General features: G+C 64.0%; 1 protein-coding gene across 1 annotated transcript in view; it reads left to right on the top strand.

Moving 5' to 3' along the window:
* Positions 1-18,075, top strand: part of DPH1 (diphthamide biosynthesis 1) — a 49,410-nt gene that overhangs the window by 13,944 nt on the left and 17,391 nt on the right. Inside the window, exon 4 of the mRNA XM_065418380.1 lies at positions 12,504-12,625. Coding sequence (XP_065274452.1) covers positions 12,504-12,625 — 122 coding nt within the window. The remainder of the gene's footprint in view (positions 1-12,503; positions 12,626-18,075) is intronic.

Consider the following 18,075-nt stretch of genomic DNA (forward strand, 5'->3'; position numbering starts at 1 on the left):
GAGCAGAGTTTGGGATTCTCAGTGAGGTGGGAGCTGCTGCTGGGGTGGGCGGGGAGCAACTTGCAGAGCACAAGAGGGAAAGGACCCAGCAGCATGGAGCCCTGCAGGAGGGCAGGTGCTGTGGCCTGCAGCCATGCCCTGTGGGTGAGCAGCTAGAGTCAGCCCCGTAAAGGGGTCTGGGAACTGGTGCCGAGAGGGTGGTGCAGAGTCGTGAGGGGCGGGTGCTGGGGGTACCTGAGCCGTGCTGACTTCTGGGGGCTGGATGGGACTAGTGTGCCGGGGTCGGCAGACAGGGGAGGTCCCCCTCAGCCGCGGCGCTCTTTGGGCTGGATGTGAGGCAGGGGGCTGGGTCCCGGGCTCCCTTTGAGCAGACTCAGATCCAACGCTGTGCGGGGACCCCGGTGCCCTGAGCCTCGGGCTGTGGTGGTGGCAGGGAGCGGGGAGCATGTGGGCTGGGGGCCTTGGAGCCGTCTGTGTGGATCAAAGGCTTCTCTGCTGAGACAGTGTGAACACAAGCGCTGAATGCTGATCACGGTGGCTGACAAGGAAAAGTTAACCAGGAGCCCAAACAAACCAGTGCAGGGGGCAGGCAGCATCCAGCACAGGGCACTGGGCCATGGAGCAGTGCATGGGCCCCGCTGAGCTCTCGGCCACCACAGGGCTGCCGTGGTGAGGGCTAACTGCACCATTGCCCCATCAGTCTGCGTGCATACCCTCCAGGGGACCGGCCCTGAGCCTTCATCCAGCGGATGCTACGATTCTCCCGCTCTGACTGGGCACAGCGCCCTGCGAATGCCCAGCCTGGATTGCGCGGCCCTGTGGGAGCCGTGACCAGCAGCACCAAACACCCCAGCTCGGAGGAGCGCCGCGGAGGGCTGTTATCACAGCACGACTCTGTGTCCATAGCCAGGTAGGGCCAGCTTATCCAGACACCCCGCTGCTGGGCTTTGGGGGAGCAACCTACACCCCGGCCTCCCTCCTCCCCCCCTGCTCTTCAGAGGTTGCCCTTGTTTTCTCCCTCGAAGCTTCTGGTCTGCCAGGGTCTCCAGACCCTGCTTAAACCAGGTTATGTCCCCATGGGGCAAATGGATTGATCGATTGTAAAGCCAGAAGGGAACATTGGTGGTGTAGTCTGACCTCCTGCACACCCAGAGCAGAGATTGTCCTGAATTCATTGGTGTGTCTGACCTCCTGCACACCCAGAGCAGAGATTGTCCTGAATTCATTGGTGTGTCTGACCTCCTGCACACCCAGAGCAGAGATTGTCCTGAATTCATTGGTGTGTCTGACCTCCTGCACACCCAGAGCAGAGATTGTCCTGAATTCATTGGTGTGTCTGACCTCCTGCACACCCAGAGCAGAGATTGTCCTGAATTCATTGGTGTGTCTGACCTCCTGCACACCCAGAGCAGAGATTGTCCTGAATTCGTTGGTGTCCTTCAGAAAATGGCCAGGGCTGGAGAATCCCCCGAGACTCTTGGGGAATTGTTCCAGTGACTAATCGCCCACTGCTAAAATCTCACCCCTTATTCTAGTCTAGACACGTCCGGCTTCAGCGTCCAGTCACTGGCTCGGGTTGGACCTGTTGCTGCTGGGTTGCAGAGCCCATCATCGATGTTTGTTCCCCATGTCAGTACTTAGAGACCGTGATCGTCACCCTGACCCTTCTCTCCAAGTTAAAAGATTGAGCTCCTTGAGTCTATCACTACAAGGCAGGTTTTCTAACCCTTTAATCTTCTCATGGCTCTTCTCTGACCCCTCTCCAATTTATCAACGTCCTCCTTGAACGGTGGGCACTGGAACTGGACTCAGGATTCCAGCCGCGGTTGCACCAGCACCAAACACAGAGGTAAAACAACCTCCCTGCTCCTTCGGATCCCCTGTGTGTGCTTCCAAGGATCACGTTAGCCTTGTTGGCTACGGTGTTGCATGGGGAGCTCATGTCCAGCACCTGTCCGGTGCAACTCCCACGTCTGTTTCATAGTCCCTGCTTTCCAGGAGAGAGCCCCCAGCCTGTGAAGACGGCCTGTGTTTAGATGTAGGACTTCGCATTCAACCATAGTGAAACTCAGATTACCGAGCGATCCTGATCACGCTGTATGGTGACCTGTCCTCTCCATTATTGCCCAATCCTTGTCTCGGCTGCAAACTTTCTCGGCAAGGAGTTTGTCGTCTTCCAAGTCATTGATGAAAATGTTAAATAGCGTAAGGACAAGAACCCATCCCTGTGGGGCCCACTACCAACACACCCACTCGATGATGGTGCCCTGTTTACAGTTCCATTTTGAGACCGATCAGTCAGCCAGGGTTTAATCCGTTTAACGAGGGCCATGTCAGGTTTGTATCATTCTAGTTTTTTAATCCAAATGTTGTGTGGTACCAAGTCCAAGTGGTGCCTCTACCCAGCCGACCAACCAGCCAGGGGGTCAAGGGGCAGGGCCTGGTCTACGGACCCAGCCTCACGCTACAGGGCTGAAAATAGCAGGGAGACGTTCCAGCTGGAGCTGGGGCTCTGCAGCCCCAGGCGGGAGGGTGGCTCTCAGACCTTGAGCCCCCCCAGCCCCATAGCTATTTTGTGCCGTAGCGAGTGGCTGAGGCTATACCTGGGATCCGAGATGTCTGGGTGGCTCTCCGAGGGGCTGCCCGAGTTCCACCCTCCTGTCCTGTCCGCCCTGCTGGAATTGCTCCTTTGTCGTCATGCAGCAGCCAAGGCGCACAGTCCGACAGAGGACTGTATGGTATCCTCACAATACAGGCTTCTTCTGTGCCCGCCACAGGCGCGCTGACTGGTCAAGCGGCACTGATCCGGGAAGGAACGACTTTCCCCGGGAAAAGCAAAGGGGGCAGCACATTGGGGTGCCAGGAAAGCTGCAGTTGCCCCGGTGTTGGGACGCCGGAGCACTTGCTGTGTAGGCTCTGGCCAAGGGAGATGTCCCGGACATGGACTCTGCGCCCGGTGCAGGGCTGCTTCTGCCACCCACAGCCAGAGGCATCCGCTCTAAGCCACTGCTCCCTGCTCCAGCATAGCCCTCCTGGTAGCCCGAGTGCTGGGGGGGCGGGATGGAGACCCTTAGCCTTCGCCGTCCTGCTGCTGTCCGCTCTGGCTATCTGGAGGGGCCTGCACTGTCATGGGGGCGGGGGAGAGGGATGTCCGAGGCTCTCCCAGTGCCAGCTGTGGGGAAGGGCCCAAGTGTGAGGTGAACGCGAGGGTCTGTGGGGAGAAAGGGGCTGGTGGCTCAGACTGGGTAGCATGGCTGGGGGATCCCTCCCTGCAGCGTGAAGGGGAGGGGGCTTGCGTCTCTTCCGATGGGCTGGGACTCTGAGATCAGGCTGCAGCTGTCCCTCTTGTGGCCCCAGAACCTGGCCCGTTAGGGCTTGGCTGTGCCCCGGGGGACTGTGAGCTAAATGAAGACACAGTTAGCCCAGTACCGCAGCTGCCTCCTGACAGACTGAGCATAGAGCTTTGAAATGTACAGCACACTTACAGAATTGATCGGTGCAAGGCCTCATTAATTAGTGTTAATAGGTTTGTCTTTGTTATCTACTTCCTAACAAACTGCACTTCTCCGTGCAAGGAACAGGAGCTTTGCCCAGAACGGCTGGAGCGAGAGCAGACCCTGCAGAGCTCAGCACCCTGAAGACCGGCTTAAATGCGGGCACCGTCCCTGGTCTCAGTGTTGGGCCGTGACCTCGCTGCATTGGGCCGGGCCCGGGGTGAGGTTGTGGGATGCTGGCCCTGCTCGGCCGGGCTGTGACTGGCTGGGCCGGGCCGGGCTGTGACTGGCTGGGCCGGGCCGGGCTGTGACTGGCTGGGCCGGGCCGGGCTGCCTGCAGGGCTGTGAACGCCATGCGGCTGTGGCTGAGTCAAGGTCTCTGTCGGTCGCAGGCCGGGCCGTGCATGGGAGCTGCGGTGTCCTCAGCTCGCTGCCGCCCTGTGTGGGAGCTGTGTGCTGCGGCTCTGTTCCCGCTGAGCTGGCAGGGCTACTGCCTGCTGGAAATCGCATCATGATGTTATCTCGGAAAGGTCCAAATTGGCTCCGTTTATCAGGGCTGATGTGATTTGGCCGCGGGGAGCCGTCCCTCGAGCCAGGGGGGGAGCGTGCGGGTCAGCCCTGCAGGAGTGTGGCCAGGCAGCTGCTGGAGAGCCCTGCCCGGGTCCCCACTCAGGCTGGTGGGTGCAGTCGCCAGCCAGGATCAGCCCCTGCGCTGCGTGCCATGGGGAGCTGTGTGCCCAGGCCGAGTGACTGGAGAGCCAGCGCCCTGCTCTGGGGGCCAGCATGGGCTCTGGGCGGGTGCTGGAGCAGCTCCTCAGATGGGGTCTTGATTCCCTGTTAATAAGCTCCAAGTGTTAGGGGCTGCGGTTGCTAATCCCTGTCTCCTCTCTCAGTGTGACCAGCTCCTGGTAATCACAGGGGACCCCAGCAGCCCTGACAGGAACCTGGGCTCCCCAGCTCCCTCCCCCATCCCGCCCATCCCTCCTCTTAACACACTGGCCTCTCTGAGCAGGCAGGAGACCAGCTGCAGATTCTGCTCTGGGGCTGGGGAACTCCATGGGCCTGCGAAGTTCCCATTCACCTCTGTCCTGGGAGGGGTGGCCTGGCCCTGCTGATCCCTGTGTTGCTGGGGCAGCTCGGGGGTGCTGCTGGGCTGCCAGCTGGTGCCCCCACTGTCCCAGCCCTGAGGGGAGAGGGCCCCAAGGGCTCTGCATGGGCAGAGTAAGCCCTGTGTCCATGGCAGGGCCCCCATGCAGCACAATCTGTGGAGCAGCCCAAATGTTTCCTGATGGCCCCGGGGTCCTGCGGTGCTGGATGGCAAGCGGGGCGGGAGAGGAGAATTTGGCCTGGGATGAGCTGGCTCCTTTCTCGAGGGGCGCAGGGGCTGGGGGACGATGCGCGCGTCACTGCGGTGTTGCACGCAGGGGCTGGCCCTGGGCCCTGGATTGTAACGGACTGTGCCCCATAGTGCCCCACACAGCTTGCTGGACTACGGGGCGGCGGGGAGGCAGCAGCTGGGAGCGCATGTTGTGTGTTAGCAGTTGGACAGCGGGGCGGGGTGGGCAGCCCGCAGCCCTTGGGTGGGGTGAGCCTGGGGCAGGGAGCTGATGCATCTTGATGGGCATCCACTGTCCATCCGTCCCTCCCCGTGCACTGGCTGGAGACTCCAAGGGGGCCAAGCGAAGTCGCGTTGTCCCTGGTGGGCAGTGAAGAGTTAAGCGTCTCAGGCAGGGTCTGCGCTTGCTGGGAACATGGCCTGGCTGGCGCGTGCGGAGCAGCAAACGGCTCTGGCGCAGCTTGAAAGGCCCCGTAAACCAGAAAAGGGAGATAATGAGGAGCAAAAAAGCTTCTGACAACTGGCTTGCGTCTGAAACTCTGAGATGCCTCAGCCAGTCGGTGTGGCCTCCTGGGGCCCGTCGCCCCTCCCAGCCCGGGGCTCCGCGTCAGACACCAGGGCGGCTGTGCTGGGGCAGAGGTGCTCCCCACCCACCCAGGTGGGGCCAGGCTGAGCTAGCGTCCCGAGCTCGCTAGCACTGTGCTGGCCAGCAGTTACCCTACAGCCGGGGCGCCTGGCTGGACAGGGGCTGGAGGGATTTTCTGGGGCACTGCCCACTTCTCCGTGGCCCCGGAGCTGACAGCAGCTCCTGCCCCTGCAAGGTGTCCCTGTGCGTGGCCCTGCTGAGTCACGCAGTGCTGTCCTGGTCCCCAGGCAGAGCTCGCCGATGGCATGGAACTGTTCCCAACGCGCGGTGTGCTGTGCAGGGGACTTTAATTACCGTCATTAACCGCACAACAGCATCGTTAAGAGGGAATGAAGTTCTCACTTCACTGGAGATGCTGCAAACCCCTGTGCGGGGAGTGATGGCGCAGGGAGGGGGCGAGTCCGGCCCGGTGCCTTGGGCTCGGGACCACCAAGCCCGACGCTGGCGTTGTGGTGAGAGCTCACTCCCACCCGTGGCAGATCAGTTCTAATCACACCCCGCCCTGCCGGCCCCAGGGTTCCCTGGGCTCTCCTCTCCCTCGGCCTCTGGGCCCCACCCGCATGCCTGCCCCTCGTGCTTCTCTGTGTTCCCCTCTCCGGACTTGCCTTCCATGGTGCACTGCCTGGCTGGGTGGGAGCAGCACCGGGGGCCACTGCACTGCTGCAGCTCCCATGGTGAGGAGCGAGGCCGGGGTGGGGACCGACCCAGGCGGCTGCGGGGGTCTCCGGTCCCCTCTGGGACACCGGGCCTGGAGGCTCCTGCACACAGCAGAAATGGCAAAGGCTTCTCTGGCCCAGCTCGCCCAGCGCAGGCTCGTCCTGTGTGTCGAGGCTGGCGCCCGTCGGGCGGGCTGCCCGAGAGGGGCCCCCATGCAGGGCCCTCGTGTAGGTACCAGAGGAGCGACCCCCCCTCCCGTGTGGGGAGGAAGGTCGGGGGCTCTAAGCGGGAGGGTGATGGAGTGGGGGTGCATAGCCAGGGCTGCTCCGCCTGCGGGGAGGGTGATGGGGTCATGCCAGCAGGACTCCGGGCGGCCCCGTCTCGCAGCGTGACCCACTTGCAGCCTGCAGATGCTCTGGGGCCGTCTCGGTGCCAGGCTCCGCGCACAGACTGTAATTGCCCAGCTGCAGCAGCGCTGTTCCAAAGCCGTTTGCAGTAAAATTGCAAGCTCATTATTTTAATTACGTGCAGCCTGCCTGTGCTAATGAAGTTGGAAGCCTGTTAATGGGGCTTGGTGACGAGCTCCCCGCTAATGAAATGCATTTTTCTCTGGTTCTCCAGTAAGGAGTCCACTGTCCAGGACCTTCCAGCCAGCACGTGCCGGGGGGGGGGAGGGGGGATGATCCCAGTGAGGTGTTTGCACCCTGGAGCCCATCACACCCAAGCTCCCGTGCACGTGGGGCCTGGCGGGGTGGGGGCTGTCGTGTCTCAGTGCCGGTCCCTGGCCCTCGTGCTGCTGCTGCTTGAGGCAGCGTTTAAACCTCCTCTTGCGGGCACCTCCTGGCTGGGGAGTTGGCAGGGAAACCACTGCTGCCCAGCAGCCTGGCCCGAGGCCCTGCCCCTGTGCCTGGCTCTCCCCTGCTGTGGGGTTCAGGCCCCCCCTGGCGCTGTGCCTGGGTGCCCCAGGCTGGGCGAATGGGCCTGTACCTTGTAATCAGCCACTAACCCACCATATACCCTGCCCATGTGTGTTAGTTCCCCAGAGCCTCTGCTCCCTGCCCCCCCTCCCCCCCCCTGCTGTCAGCTCCTGCACCGGGTGCCCAGCCTCAGGGGCTCTCCGTGTTCGTCCTGGCCTGGCTTCCTGCGTCCCCGTCCGGCTGCAGCGCTGGCTTGCTCTGCAGTGGCTGGGCCCAGTCGCTCTGACCCTACCTGGCACAGCACGGTGGCGTTAGTAAACAGAGGGAGAGGCCCTGGGCGGCCACAGGGGGAGCAGGACGGACTCCAGGCCCCACCCCAGCCTGCAGTGCCCCGTCCCCCCTTTCTGGCCTGGTCCTCGGGAGCCCCAGGCCCCAGTCGCTCTCAACGCTGTCTCCCAGCCTGCCTGAGCAGCAGAGCCCAAGGCCCTGATTAGCATCAGTCACAGTGAAACGTTAGCGCTCAGCTCCAGCCACCCTGGGCACCGCTGGGAGAGACGGGCAGGTTGAGGTGTACGCTCGCTGGCAGAGGTGGTGCTGGCTGCTGGGGGGCGGCGGAGGAGAGGGGGCCATGCCAGGGCAGGCTGCTGAGAAGGGATGGGGCAGCGGTGCCCTTGGCGTGGGATGGGAGCTCTAAACGGGTGTCTGGAGCGAGCGGCTGGTCCATACGCAGTCAGCACTGGGGGCAGGAGTGTCCAGCCAGTCTGTCTGTTCCGGGGCCAGGGTTGGGTTGACTAATTTCTCGGCCCTGCTGTGTGGCCAACTTTCCAACCGCGCACAGCCGAACACCCCTGCCCTGCCGCTTCTCCGAGGCCCCACCCCGCTCACTCCATCCCCCTCCCTCCGTCATTCGCTCCCCCCACCCTCACTCACTTGCTCATTGTTACCAGGCCGGGGAGAGTCAGGTTGAAAACCGGACACCTGGCAACCCTAGCCAGGGCTGCGTTGTCTGAGTGGCCGCGGGCTGCGCTTCGTCGCCAGCCCAGGACTCTGGGTATCTGTTGTGTGCTCTGGTTAAACCTCTTTTCTGCCTGAGCGTGTTGGGTTGGGTGGCTGCTTTGTGGGTCTGCGTGTTCACCCCTCTGCTCCCAAGAGTGCGCTGAAGTTCACACGGCCATGCTGGCCCCTGGGGGGGCACCATCAGGAGCTGCTTTGGGAAATGGTGTGATAAGCAGAACTGCAGTCAGAGCGGCGGTGCCAGGGCTAGTGGCCGGCCCTTGGCAGCAGGCTGGGCTGGCCCAGTCCTGGTGCATGTAGCTCTGAGCTCCCGCTTCTCCTCTGCCTGGAAATCCGCCCGGGTGCCCTCTAGGCAGCATCCCCTGAGTTTGGGGTTGTGGTGCACTTGCCCCCATGCCGGTGGGCGGGGGTCCCGAGGGGCTGCTCGGGGCAGGTCTGTCTGTGCTGAACGGGGCACTTTGCAGACGGCCTTTGGGAGGAGATAGGGACTGAGGGGGAAGAGGAGAGAAATGCGCAGGCTGGGAGGTTTTTCACACTGAGCTGGAAGATGAATAACCTTCCCAAGTGTTCAATATTCATGAGCTCCCTGCTGAGTGGGCGGGAGAGGCTGTGCTGGGAGGGGGTGGGACGACTGCTGTTGTGGCCGAGAGCAGTAGGCTCCTGGCAGGTGGGTTGACGCTCAGTGGGGTGCCCTGGCCCACTGCCCTGGGCCCCAGGCCTGGCATAGAGCAGGTGCTGCTGGCGCCGGTCGGAGGGCGAGAGATGGGTCTGCCCTGCACTGAGTCAGTTCAGGTGGATGCTAATTGAAGTTTCCTTCCTCTGTAGCTGGAGGAAAGGCTTGGGCAGGCGGTAGCAGCACCGCCGTGATTGAAACAGCCAGGGGAGCCTCTGGCACTTGCCTGGGATCTGTCTTGGGAGATGGTTATTGCTGTTCCCCGGCTCCAGCCACCAGCAGCTGTCCCCACGCTGCAGCCCCCATGCTGGGCCAGGGCACAGGGTCCTGCTCCCCTCCCACTCTGAGCACGGGTGAGCAAGGCTGGCCTTACCTACCTCGCTGGGCCATGTGCCCCCTCCTGCCGCTGCACCCCCTTCCCTGCACCCCCAGCCCCATAGCCGTGTCCTGCTCCCAGGCTGGGGGTGGGGCTGAGTACTCAGGGCAGGTCCCCAGCCTGCTCCCCCCCCTCCTCTGGGAGTCGCAGAGCCGGGGTTGGGGGGGGGGGGGGCTGAGTACTCAGGGCAGGTCCCCAGTCTGCTCTCTTCCCCCCCCCCTCCCCGTTGCTGTTTCACTTTCTTGCTCTGCACCCCCAGGGACTTCCTCTGGGGCTTGGGCCAATTTGCATACATTTTAATCTATAAAAAATTAAGCAGAGCTGGCAGCCGCTCTGAGTCAGACCTCCCCATCCGGAATCTCAAGGAGATGAATAATTTCCCACTCTCCCCGCCCGTCTGATTCATGTTAATTTCATCCCCGCTTATTAGAGGAGGCGCTTCGAGTCCGGATTGGCTGGGGGTCGAGAGCCGCGTTCTGGAATCTCCGAGGCTCCCTTGGAGTGAGGGGCAGCCACTTGCTGGGTGCCCCTCGCCCGGCACCCCTTGTGCGCACTGTGGGGGAGGGTGGCAGTTGTCGCCCTGTGTCTGGAAGGCCGCATTCCCCTCGCTGCGGGAGCTGGATGGTTCAGGGCAGGGGAGCTGCCTGGAGTCTGGGCCTTCCCAGCGTGACACTGTGTGTCATTGTCCTCCTACAGGCTGGTTTGAGGTCGCTAGCACCCTGGCAGGCCATTCTGGGCCGGGGCTGCAGCGTGCCAGCCAGTAGAGGTGGGGCCTCCGTCAGCACAGGAGCTGGGAGGTTCCCTGCAGACGGGTGTTTGTCCCCCAGGCAGGCGGAGGGGCTGCCCCAGGCCTGGGGGCTGCTGCGTGTGCAGGGAAGGTCTTGCTGAAGACGCGATCCCTTTGCCTGCCCCGGCGCTGACGGATGCGATCGAGCTGTTAATATTCAGCACGCTCTGCGATTTCTCCCCCCCGCCATCTGGCCGGATCTGCCCACAGTTTCTATTCTCGAGTGGTACGTAGCTCCCTGCCCCGCTCTCCAGGCGGCGTTCGCAGTGTGGCATTGTGCTGGGGGCTCTGCCCGAGCAGCCTGGGGGCTGGTCCCTGCGTGAGTTTGATTGGGGTTGTCAGTGAGTTGCTCTGCTCCGGAGAGCTGGGCGCTCAGGGTCCGAGAGCCCCCATGCTGTGGCCTGTGGGTTGGATGGGACAGCGAGAGGCACCCTGGTTCCTGGGCCGTCGCGGCGTCCCACCAGGGCTGGGTGACTTGGAGACTGCGCCACCGCTGCCTGCACTGCCCCCTGGGGGGCCTGGGAACGGCCCAAAGGGCTGGGCTGGGCTGCCGGGCCCTTCCCCTGGGCCGCTGCTGGACCCCGCGTGGGGTCTCGGGCCATGTCGCAGGAAGCCCCGCAGCTTGCCCCTTGCTGGCTACCTAAGCAGAGCCGTCCAGGAGCAAAGGGGCTGCGTAGACTGAGCCCCTCGCTGTGAGATGGGCCCTCCCGATCCGTCTCCTTTCCCAGCACGGGCAGCTGAGCCCTGTCGGTGAGCCAGCCCACTGCTCCGTGCGCTGCCCATGTCCCAGCCCGGGGGGGAGGCGAGGCCGGAGGACCTGGTGCAGTGAGATACGGCCCAGACAATAGGAGGAGAGCAGCTCCTGCAAGTGCTCAGTGAAACCTGATGTAACTAAGGAATTAGCCTATGGTTTAACCAGCCCCTCCGGGCGGGGGCTTTGTCATTACAATACCTGCTTTCCTAATTAAAATACCACAGCAGCTCCCCGGGCATGCGGCCAAGCTAATCATCCCTGGACTGGCGCAATAAAATACCTACAGAGGTGGTGCCTTTAAATCACAGAGCATCCTCTGCCTCTGGCACCGGGCCTGTCACAAGCCGCCCCACCCTGGCCTCGTGGGTGCCAGCCGGATGGCGGCTCTTCCTGGCGGGTTCTGGCTCTGTTCCGGCTGAGTGGGACTGGGAGCTGGGCACGCTTTTCCTCCGCGGAGGCTCGTTCCAGGAGCAGAAGGCGAGTGCTGACGGGGAGCTGTGTGACTCACACTTCTCTCCAGGTGCCACCTAAGCAGCAGATGCTCCTCTAATGGGCCAGTGGCTCGTGTGGGCCAGTGCCTGGGCCCCTCTGTGAGAGTGGAGAAGGGCCCCAGTCTGCTCCCCACAGACACAGGAGTGAGGTGCCGTTGGCATGCTGGATGCAGGGCCGCGGGGCGCCTTGGGTATGCAGGCTGAGCGGGGATGGGGTTCAGACCCTGCTAGCAGTGCCAGACGTGGGGCAGGCATAGTTGACAGGAGCCATGCAGAGGTGAAGCCAGCGCTGCTCCCTCGGACACATGGACTTGATCAAATCTGAGCCCCTGCTCCAAGTGGGGCGGTGGCCTGGCTGGAGCGCTGGCGGGACGGGATAGAGGGGGCCAGGGCTGGGATCCTGGGAGCGGCTCTCCCACGTGAATGGGGGTCTGTCACTTCCCACTCGGGCTCACCCTGGCCGCTGCTTGGCTCTTGCTGCGCTTGTTCCAGGAGGCTCGCGTGTCCCCAGGATATGCTGGCGGGAGACTGACAGCGCCTCGCCTCTCCTCTCCCCGGCCTGGTACGTTGGGAAGCTGGCAGCGTAATATCTGATGAGCAGATAATCCCCTGAATTGCAAACAGCTTTACCCAATTGAAGGGGCGGATTACCTCTCTCCAGTGTAATCATGGTGCCGTCTCGGGGAGTAGCCGGTGCCTGTCCTGGTCCCCTGCTGCGGCAGGCTTGCAGCGGCTGCAATCCATGGCAGGACTTGCGGGAGCCTGGCACATGCCCCTGCCCTGCTGTGCTGCCTTGCACGAGCATCGAAGGCAGCAATGCCGGTCAGGGAATGGCCATGGGGAGACGCTCGCCTGGAGCAGGCTCTGCTAGGGTCAGCTGGGCTCCGAGGCTCCTGTGGGCTCAGGCCGTAGCACCTGACCCCAGCTCCCCCCTGTGTGAGCCCCTCCCCATCCTGCTGCCAGGAGCCCAGCGCTGGGGTCAGGGGAGGCCCCTTTCTCATCCTGCTGTTGCTGAGCTCCTTGGCTCGGGGCTGAGGGGAGGGGCTCCCCGTGCCCTGGGGGACTAGTGAATCTCCCTGTGGGGAGGGGTCCGCACGCCAAGCCGGGGCAGTGGTGTTAACGGACAGGCCGTGGCACACCTTCGTGGTTTCCTGTGGCTCGCTGAGGCCGGCTCTGCAGTCAGACTGGGCTGAAAACGAGCCTCCAGCCAGGCAGGTATTGCCCCATCCCCGAGGCGAGTGCAGGAGGGTTTGGCCCTGGCCAAGCCGCCTGTTTATATCTCCCCCTCTCCCCCCCCCCCGCACAGCCACCGGCCACCTGGTGCATCTCTCCCTACCACTAGCCTGCCCTCCCCACAGGTTCACCGGTGCCGAGGTGGTGGTGATGGGAGACGTGACGTACGGTGCGTGCTGTGTGGATGACTTCACGGCCAGGGCCCTCGGGGCGGACTTCATGGTACACTACGGACACAGCTGCCTGGGTACGTACCCTGCCAGCAGAGACCTGGGGGAAGGGGGCTCGGGGGTGTCTTGGTGCTGGTGCCTTGGGGTGTTCTGGGTCAGGATCAGTACAGAGGGAAAAGCCAGTGTAAAACAGGCCAACCCTCCCTCCCACGGAACCCCAGGCCGATCCCCCCCAACACCCCAACCCCCAGTCCCCAGGCTGAACCCCCCCAGGCCGATCCCCCCCCAAACCCCAGTCCCTAGGCTGATCCCCCCCAACCCTCCCGCCCACGGAACCCCAGGCCGATCCCCCCCAACACCCCGACCCCCAGTCCCCAGGCTGAACCCCCCCAGGCCGATCCCCCCCAAACCCCAGTCCCTAGGCTGATCCCCCCCAACCCTCCTTAATCCCGGTCCCCAGGCCGATCCCCCCCAAACCCCAGTCCCCAGGCCGATCCCCCTCCAACCCCCCCCAAACCCCAGTCCCCAGGCCGATCCCCCTCCAACCCCCCCCGACCCCCAGTCCCCAGGCTGATTCCCCCCCCCAGGCCGATCCCCCCCGACTGCCAGTCCCCAGGCCGATCCCCCTCCAACCCCCCCCGACCCCCAGTCCCCAGGCTGATTCCCCCCCCCCCGGCCGATCCCCCCCGACTGCCAGTCCCCAGGCCGATCCCCCTCCAACCCCCCCCGACCCCCAGTCCCCCAGCTGATCCCCCCCAGCCCTGACCCCCAGTCCCCAGGCCGATCCCCCTCCAGCTCTTGACCCCCAGTCCGATCCCCCCCCAGCCCCAACCCCCAGGCCCAGGCTCCCCTGCCCCTGAGCCCATGACCCGGCGAGCCCCCGAGCCCAGGAGTGGCCGTGCCCAGGCAGCAGTCTCAGAGCTGAGTGGCACTGGCTGCAGTCTGTTCATGTGGCAGCTGCAGCCCGTGAAGGGTCGGGGCCTGTGCAGCGGCTGATGTCAGTGGTGAGGGGCTCTCTGCAGCGGGCAGAGAGGTGTGAGCTGTGCTGGGGCTGGGGGATCTTGGAAGCAAAGCGGATTAGTTAGAGAGCTGGCAGGTGGCTTCTGCACTGGGTGGGGCAGGCCCTGGTGTTGGGGGTGGGCAGTGCAGGCCCTAGCTGGGAGGGGTTGAGGGAAGGGCAGCGTGGGGAAGGTGGCACTGGGTAGGAGGAGTGGGAGCAGAAGAGTGCCAGCGTTGGGCAGGGGGTGGCGGGGCGGTTGGTGCTGGCAGAGCCCCTGCATTGTGTGTGGGGAGCTCTGAGCCCCGGGCAGAGCCCATCCCATCTTGGCAACATGCCAAGCGCCCTCTCAGGGCGGCAGGGAACTGCAGACGGGCCCCAGTCCCCTCTCGGAGCCAGTCCCCAGCTTAGTGGTGAGTCCATAATCTCCTGAAGAGGGAATCTCTCTGCTCTGGCCCAGAGCGGCTTTGTTGTCTGTTCGGCCAAGCTCCCTGTTCTCTGGCCTCAGTTCAGGCTGCATGGGAGGAACCTTTGCTGCTCTGTGGCTGGGGCCCTCTGGCTCGGAGGCTGTGCCGATGCCCGGCAGAGCCGGGCCATGGAGGGCCTGGCAGGGATCAGAGGCCTGCGAGTGTGGCACTGGCAGTGGCGTGTCTCAGGTTTTCTCTCGAGCCCTGCGCCGCAGCAGCCAGGCTGGTGTCTCCAGGAGGCGTTAGGACACTGAGGGGTTTGTCCTTAGCATGTGCCGCAGCATCCGTGTGGCCGAGCATTGGGGTGCTGGCTCCCCAGTAGCTCCTCCTGCAGCCGCCCAGGGACGAGACATCATCCCCGCTGCGCCCGCAGGCCCCCTGGGGTGGGGAGCTTGGAGGGCGGGTCGCCCGCCTCACCCACTCCTGAGCCTTAGGAGAAGCGAATGGCAGCCTGGATTCTCTGGCCTCCTCCAGTGCCTCAGCCAGCCCAGCCCGCTCAGCCCTGTCTGGCCCTGCCGTGCACGGGATCCCCAGGCTGCTGGGGCCCTGTGGGGAGCCCAGCCTTGCCGGATCCGAGCTGTGGCTGTCTGTCGCTCGCTCCTATGGGCACTGGGTGGTGCCTGCCAGGAGGCTGCGCTGTGCCCTTGGGGGCACTCGGCCAGCTTGTGAGCTCCCTCGGGCCATGTATTGAGCTGGGCTCCCGCTCTGTGGGGAGGTGCTTGCTGCCCGACAGGCAGGCTCTGTGAACAAGACGGCCAGCTCTGCCCAGCCGAGCTGCAAGCCGCGCCGTGTGCTCCGGGGCCCGAACCGGCTGGGTGCGCCGAGGGGAGGAGCTCCCAGCTGGAAAACACTGGTCCCATTCACATGGAGACGTTTGCCGTAGCCTCTTCTGCACCCCCACCAGCTGGAGGCTCCTGTCGCTTTGGCCCGAGCTAGGGAGAGTGGATATGGCCCCCCAATGGGATCCAAACGCCTCCCAAGGGAGGGGGGGTCACGCCTCCCTCCTGGGCTGCTGCCGTCCATTGCACAGGGACCCCTTGGAGGCAGCATTGCCCAGTCTGTCCCCCTCCCCACGTCTAGCTCTCTCTGCCTCCCCCGGCCCCCCCGCCTGTTGCTGGCCTCGCGCTCCCTGCTCATGGTGGCCTTTGCCTCTCCGGAGCCTGGCTTCCATGGTGCAGTGCACAGTCTGGGACCGACCAGCCCCCTCCTGCTGCTGCCATTAACAGTGGTCCTGGCAAGGGGGCTGCAGCCCCCGGCGTGATGGCGTTACAGCCCACTCCAGTCACAGGGTCTCGGCACAGGAGTGATCCCCAGGTCCGAGCCAGCCCTGCAGCGCTGTTCCCTGCTGCATGTGCCAGACACTTGGGCCTGGGCGGGTCCTTTAGATACTGAATGCCCAGGCCTGGGGCGAGGGCTGCATGACAGACGAAGGAAGCCCCTGGGCAGCCCTGTCCTGTCCCCAAGGAGCTGCTGCTCAGAAAACACCCTCTCATCTCCTGCCTGGAGGGAAGGGGGAGCGTCCCTGCACCTGTGCGGCGGGGGGGGGGGCACACGCTCTGCCAGCCTCGCCCCACTTCTGGGGCACTGGGTGTTGTGTGTTCAGGCTCTAGAACCGTGAGACCACCAGGCCTGCAGCGCCTCGGCCCAGGACGGACTGGGGGCGGCCGGATGCACATTGATCAGTGACCCCTCCCCGGCCCGGCAGGCAGGTGGGTGCTCTCCCCATGGGACGAGGGGGAAGAGCCGGGGCCAGGAGTCCTGAGTCCCCGTCACATGCCCAGTCTCCATCTCCAGAGGCACTGGTAGGGGAGGCTCCACATGCAGTGGGGCTGTGAGGCTGCAAAGCTCCTTACCCCAGTCCCAGGTGCTGGGGAGAGGAGTGGGAGGTGCTGTGCTTGTGAGCAGGAGCCAGGGGGTCTGGTGGGAGCCGGAGCAGAAGGGAGTGGAGGCCTAGGGGAGCAGAAGAGGTGGGTCTGGCTGGGGCTCCCTGCTCTGGGGCCCCTGCTAGCCCTGGTCTGGTGGCAGCAGGGGCCGTAAGGGCTGGTTTAAAGGGCAGGCGAGGAGCGGCTCTGCGCTCCCTAGGCAGAAGGGTACTCTGGATTCAGTTGCCATGGAAACTGCGCTGCTGTCCCAGATGCTGCTAACTTTGAAGTCCACCCAGGGTGGAATCAGCCCAAAAATAACAATCAGACATTTGGGGTTTTAAGGTGGCTCTGTGGAATTGTTGCCCCAGATAACGGAGGGCCGGGCAAGCCTGGGGTGGACGGAGCCCAGCTGCAGGAGGCCGCCCCCTGGCTCGGGGTGGGTGGGCTCTGCTGCCCTTACCCCACTGAGACTGGCCTGGGCCTGACTGTCTCTGCTGGGGTGGCCAGAGCACGTCTGCCTGCCCGGCTGTGCTGTGTGCCCCAGGGGCCCTGCTGACACACTCCCTGGGCATTTCCAGTGCAGGGCAGAGCACCCCCGCCCGCCGCGCCCTCCAGCATCCATCACCCACGACCCTTCCTGTGTGTCCTTGGCATCGGCGGGCATGGGGGGGGGCTGTCTGCGCTTTCCAGAGGCTCAGGCACCGTGCCGTGGGAGCTGGGGTCTGGCTGAGTCCGGAGCCGGTTCTGAGCCCCGGTTCTGGCTCCCTGGGACCAGCTCCCTCGCTCCCAGAGCACTCTGCAGTCCAGTCCCCACCGGTGGCAGGTCAGCCCAGGCGCCCCACCCAGAGTGGGTCCTCCACCTGTCTCTGCGTCGTGGGCCCCAGATGGGGTAGCCTTGCTGGGAGGTGAATTTACAGGGCATAGAAATGACTTTTAATAATCACATTTGTTATAGAATATTGCAGGGTTGAAAAGTGAGGGTCCCAACCCACGTCCGGGGGGTGACCGCAGCGATCAGTGTCCATCACTGCAGTATAGGAGCGAGGGTCGGGGGGAGACAGCGTCAGTAGCCTGGGGGCGTTAAAACTCCTGGTCTGTCCTGGCTGTTAGATTAACGAACGGCGAGAAGAGAAGCACTCGGGAGCAGGAGCTCACACGATGCTGCTGCCTGCCTGGGCTCTCCTGGTGAAGGTCCCCAGCCCTTTCAGGGAAATGCAGCCAGTGCTGGAAGGGAGCACTTCTTCCTGGGCAAGCAGCTCTGCCCAAGAGCTGAGGGGAAGGGACTGACTAACACTCTGCCTGATCCAGCCGGCGCGGGGGGCTGTGCCAGTGCCCGCACCTGTACCAGACATGGCCGTGACTTGGGAAGAGAGCTGGGGGCCTTTACAGCCTCTGCGAAAGGCAGCACCTCCACCTGGGCCACTGGGGTCACCCTCTGCTGAGCTACCAGCCAAATACTGACCCAGCCTGGCCCTGCTTAGCAAGATTGAGGCCTGTGGTGTTCAGAGCCGGGTGGGCACGAGGCGCCGGGTCTCCCACAGTGGCTCACATGGCGCAGGCCTGCACGATGCTGCCAGCCCCGCTGGAGCTGGGCCTGCCCAAGGCGGGATTCCCCAGGAGCCTGAGGCAGGGTATGGCGGGTTTACAGGGAAACCGGAGGGGCATGTGCTGCGGCACTGACTTCCCGGGCCTCCGGGTGGCACTCGGGCGTCAGGCCCCAGAGGTGCGGAGAGGGGCAGGCACTCTGTGTCCAGCACTGCAAGGCAGTGGTCTGGTCCCAGCGAGGAGCCAGTGGGGCTGGCTCTGTGCACTGCAGCTGCTGGCCATGCACCCCGTGTTGCATTCCCCTGGCTGTTCTGAGCAGAGCTGTGCTCAGGGGTGGTGCCCGTAGCAGGCTGGTGACCCTACCCCTGCAACGGTTACAGCGAGCGCTCCCTGGCATTTGTGCCCAGGCCTTTGTGCCATGCCCCCTGCTCTGTGAAGGACAAGGGCACATCTCCCTCTGTGGTCCTGCAACCCCTCCGCAGCCCCCCCGGAGGGAGTAATTTGGCACTTAATTGTGCTCAGGGGAATGGCACTGAAATGGGCAGTGAGCGTGGAGCTGTGGGTCGATGCAGACCCCATGTTCTTTAATTATTCGCTTAATCGTGGTGACATGGGCTCCTTAGCATGGAGGGTAATTAGATTTGTGTTCATTG

This window comes from Emys orbicularis, chromosome 17 (assembly GCF_028017835.1).
Source record: "Emys orbicularis isolate rEmyOrb1 chromosome 17, rEmyOrb1.hap1, whole genome shotgun sequence".
In the NCBI taxonomy this organism is placed as follows: Eukaryota; Metazoa; Chordata; order Testudines; family Emydidae; genus Emys; species Emys orbicularis.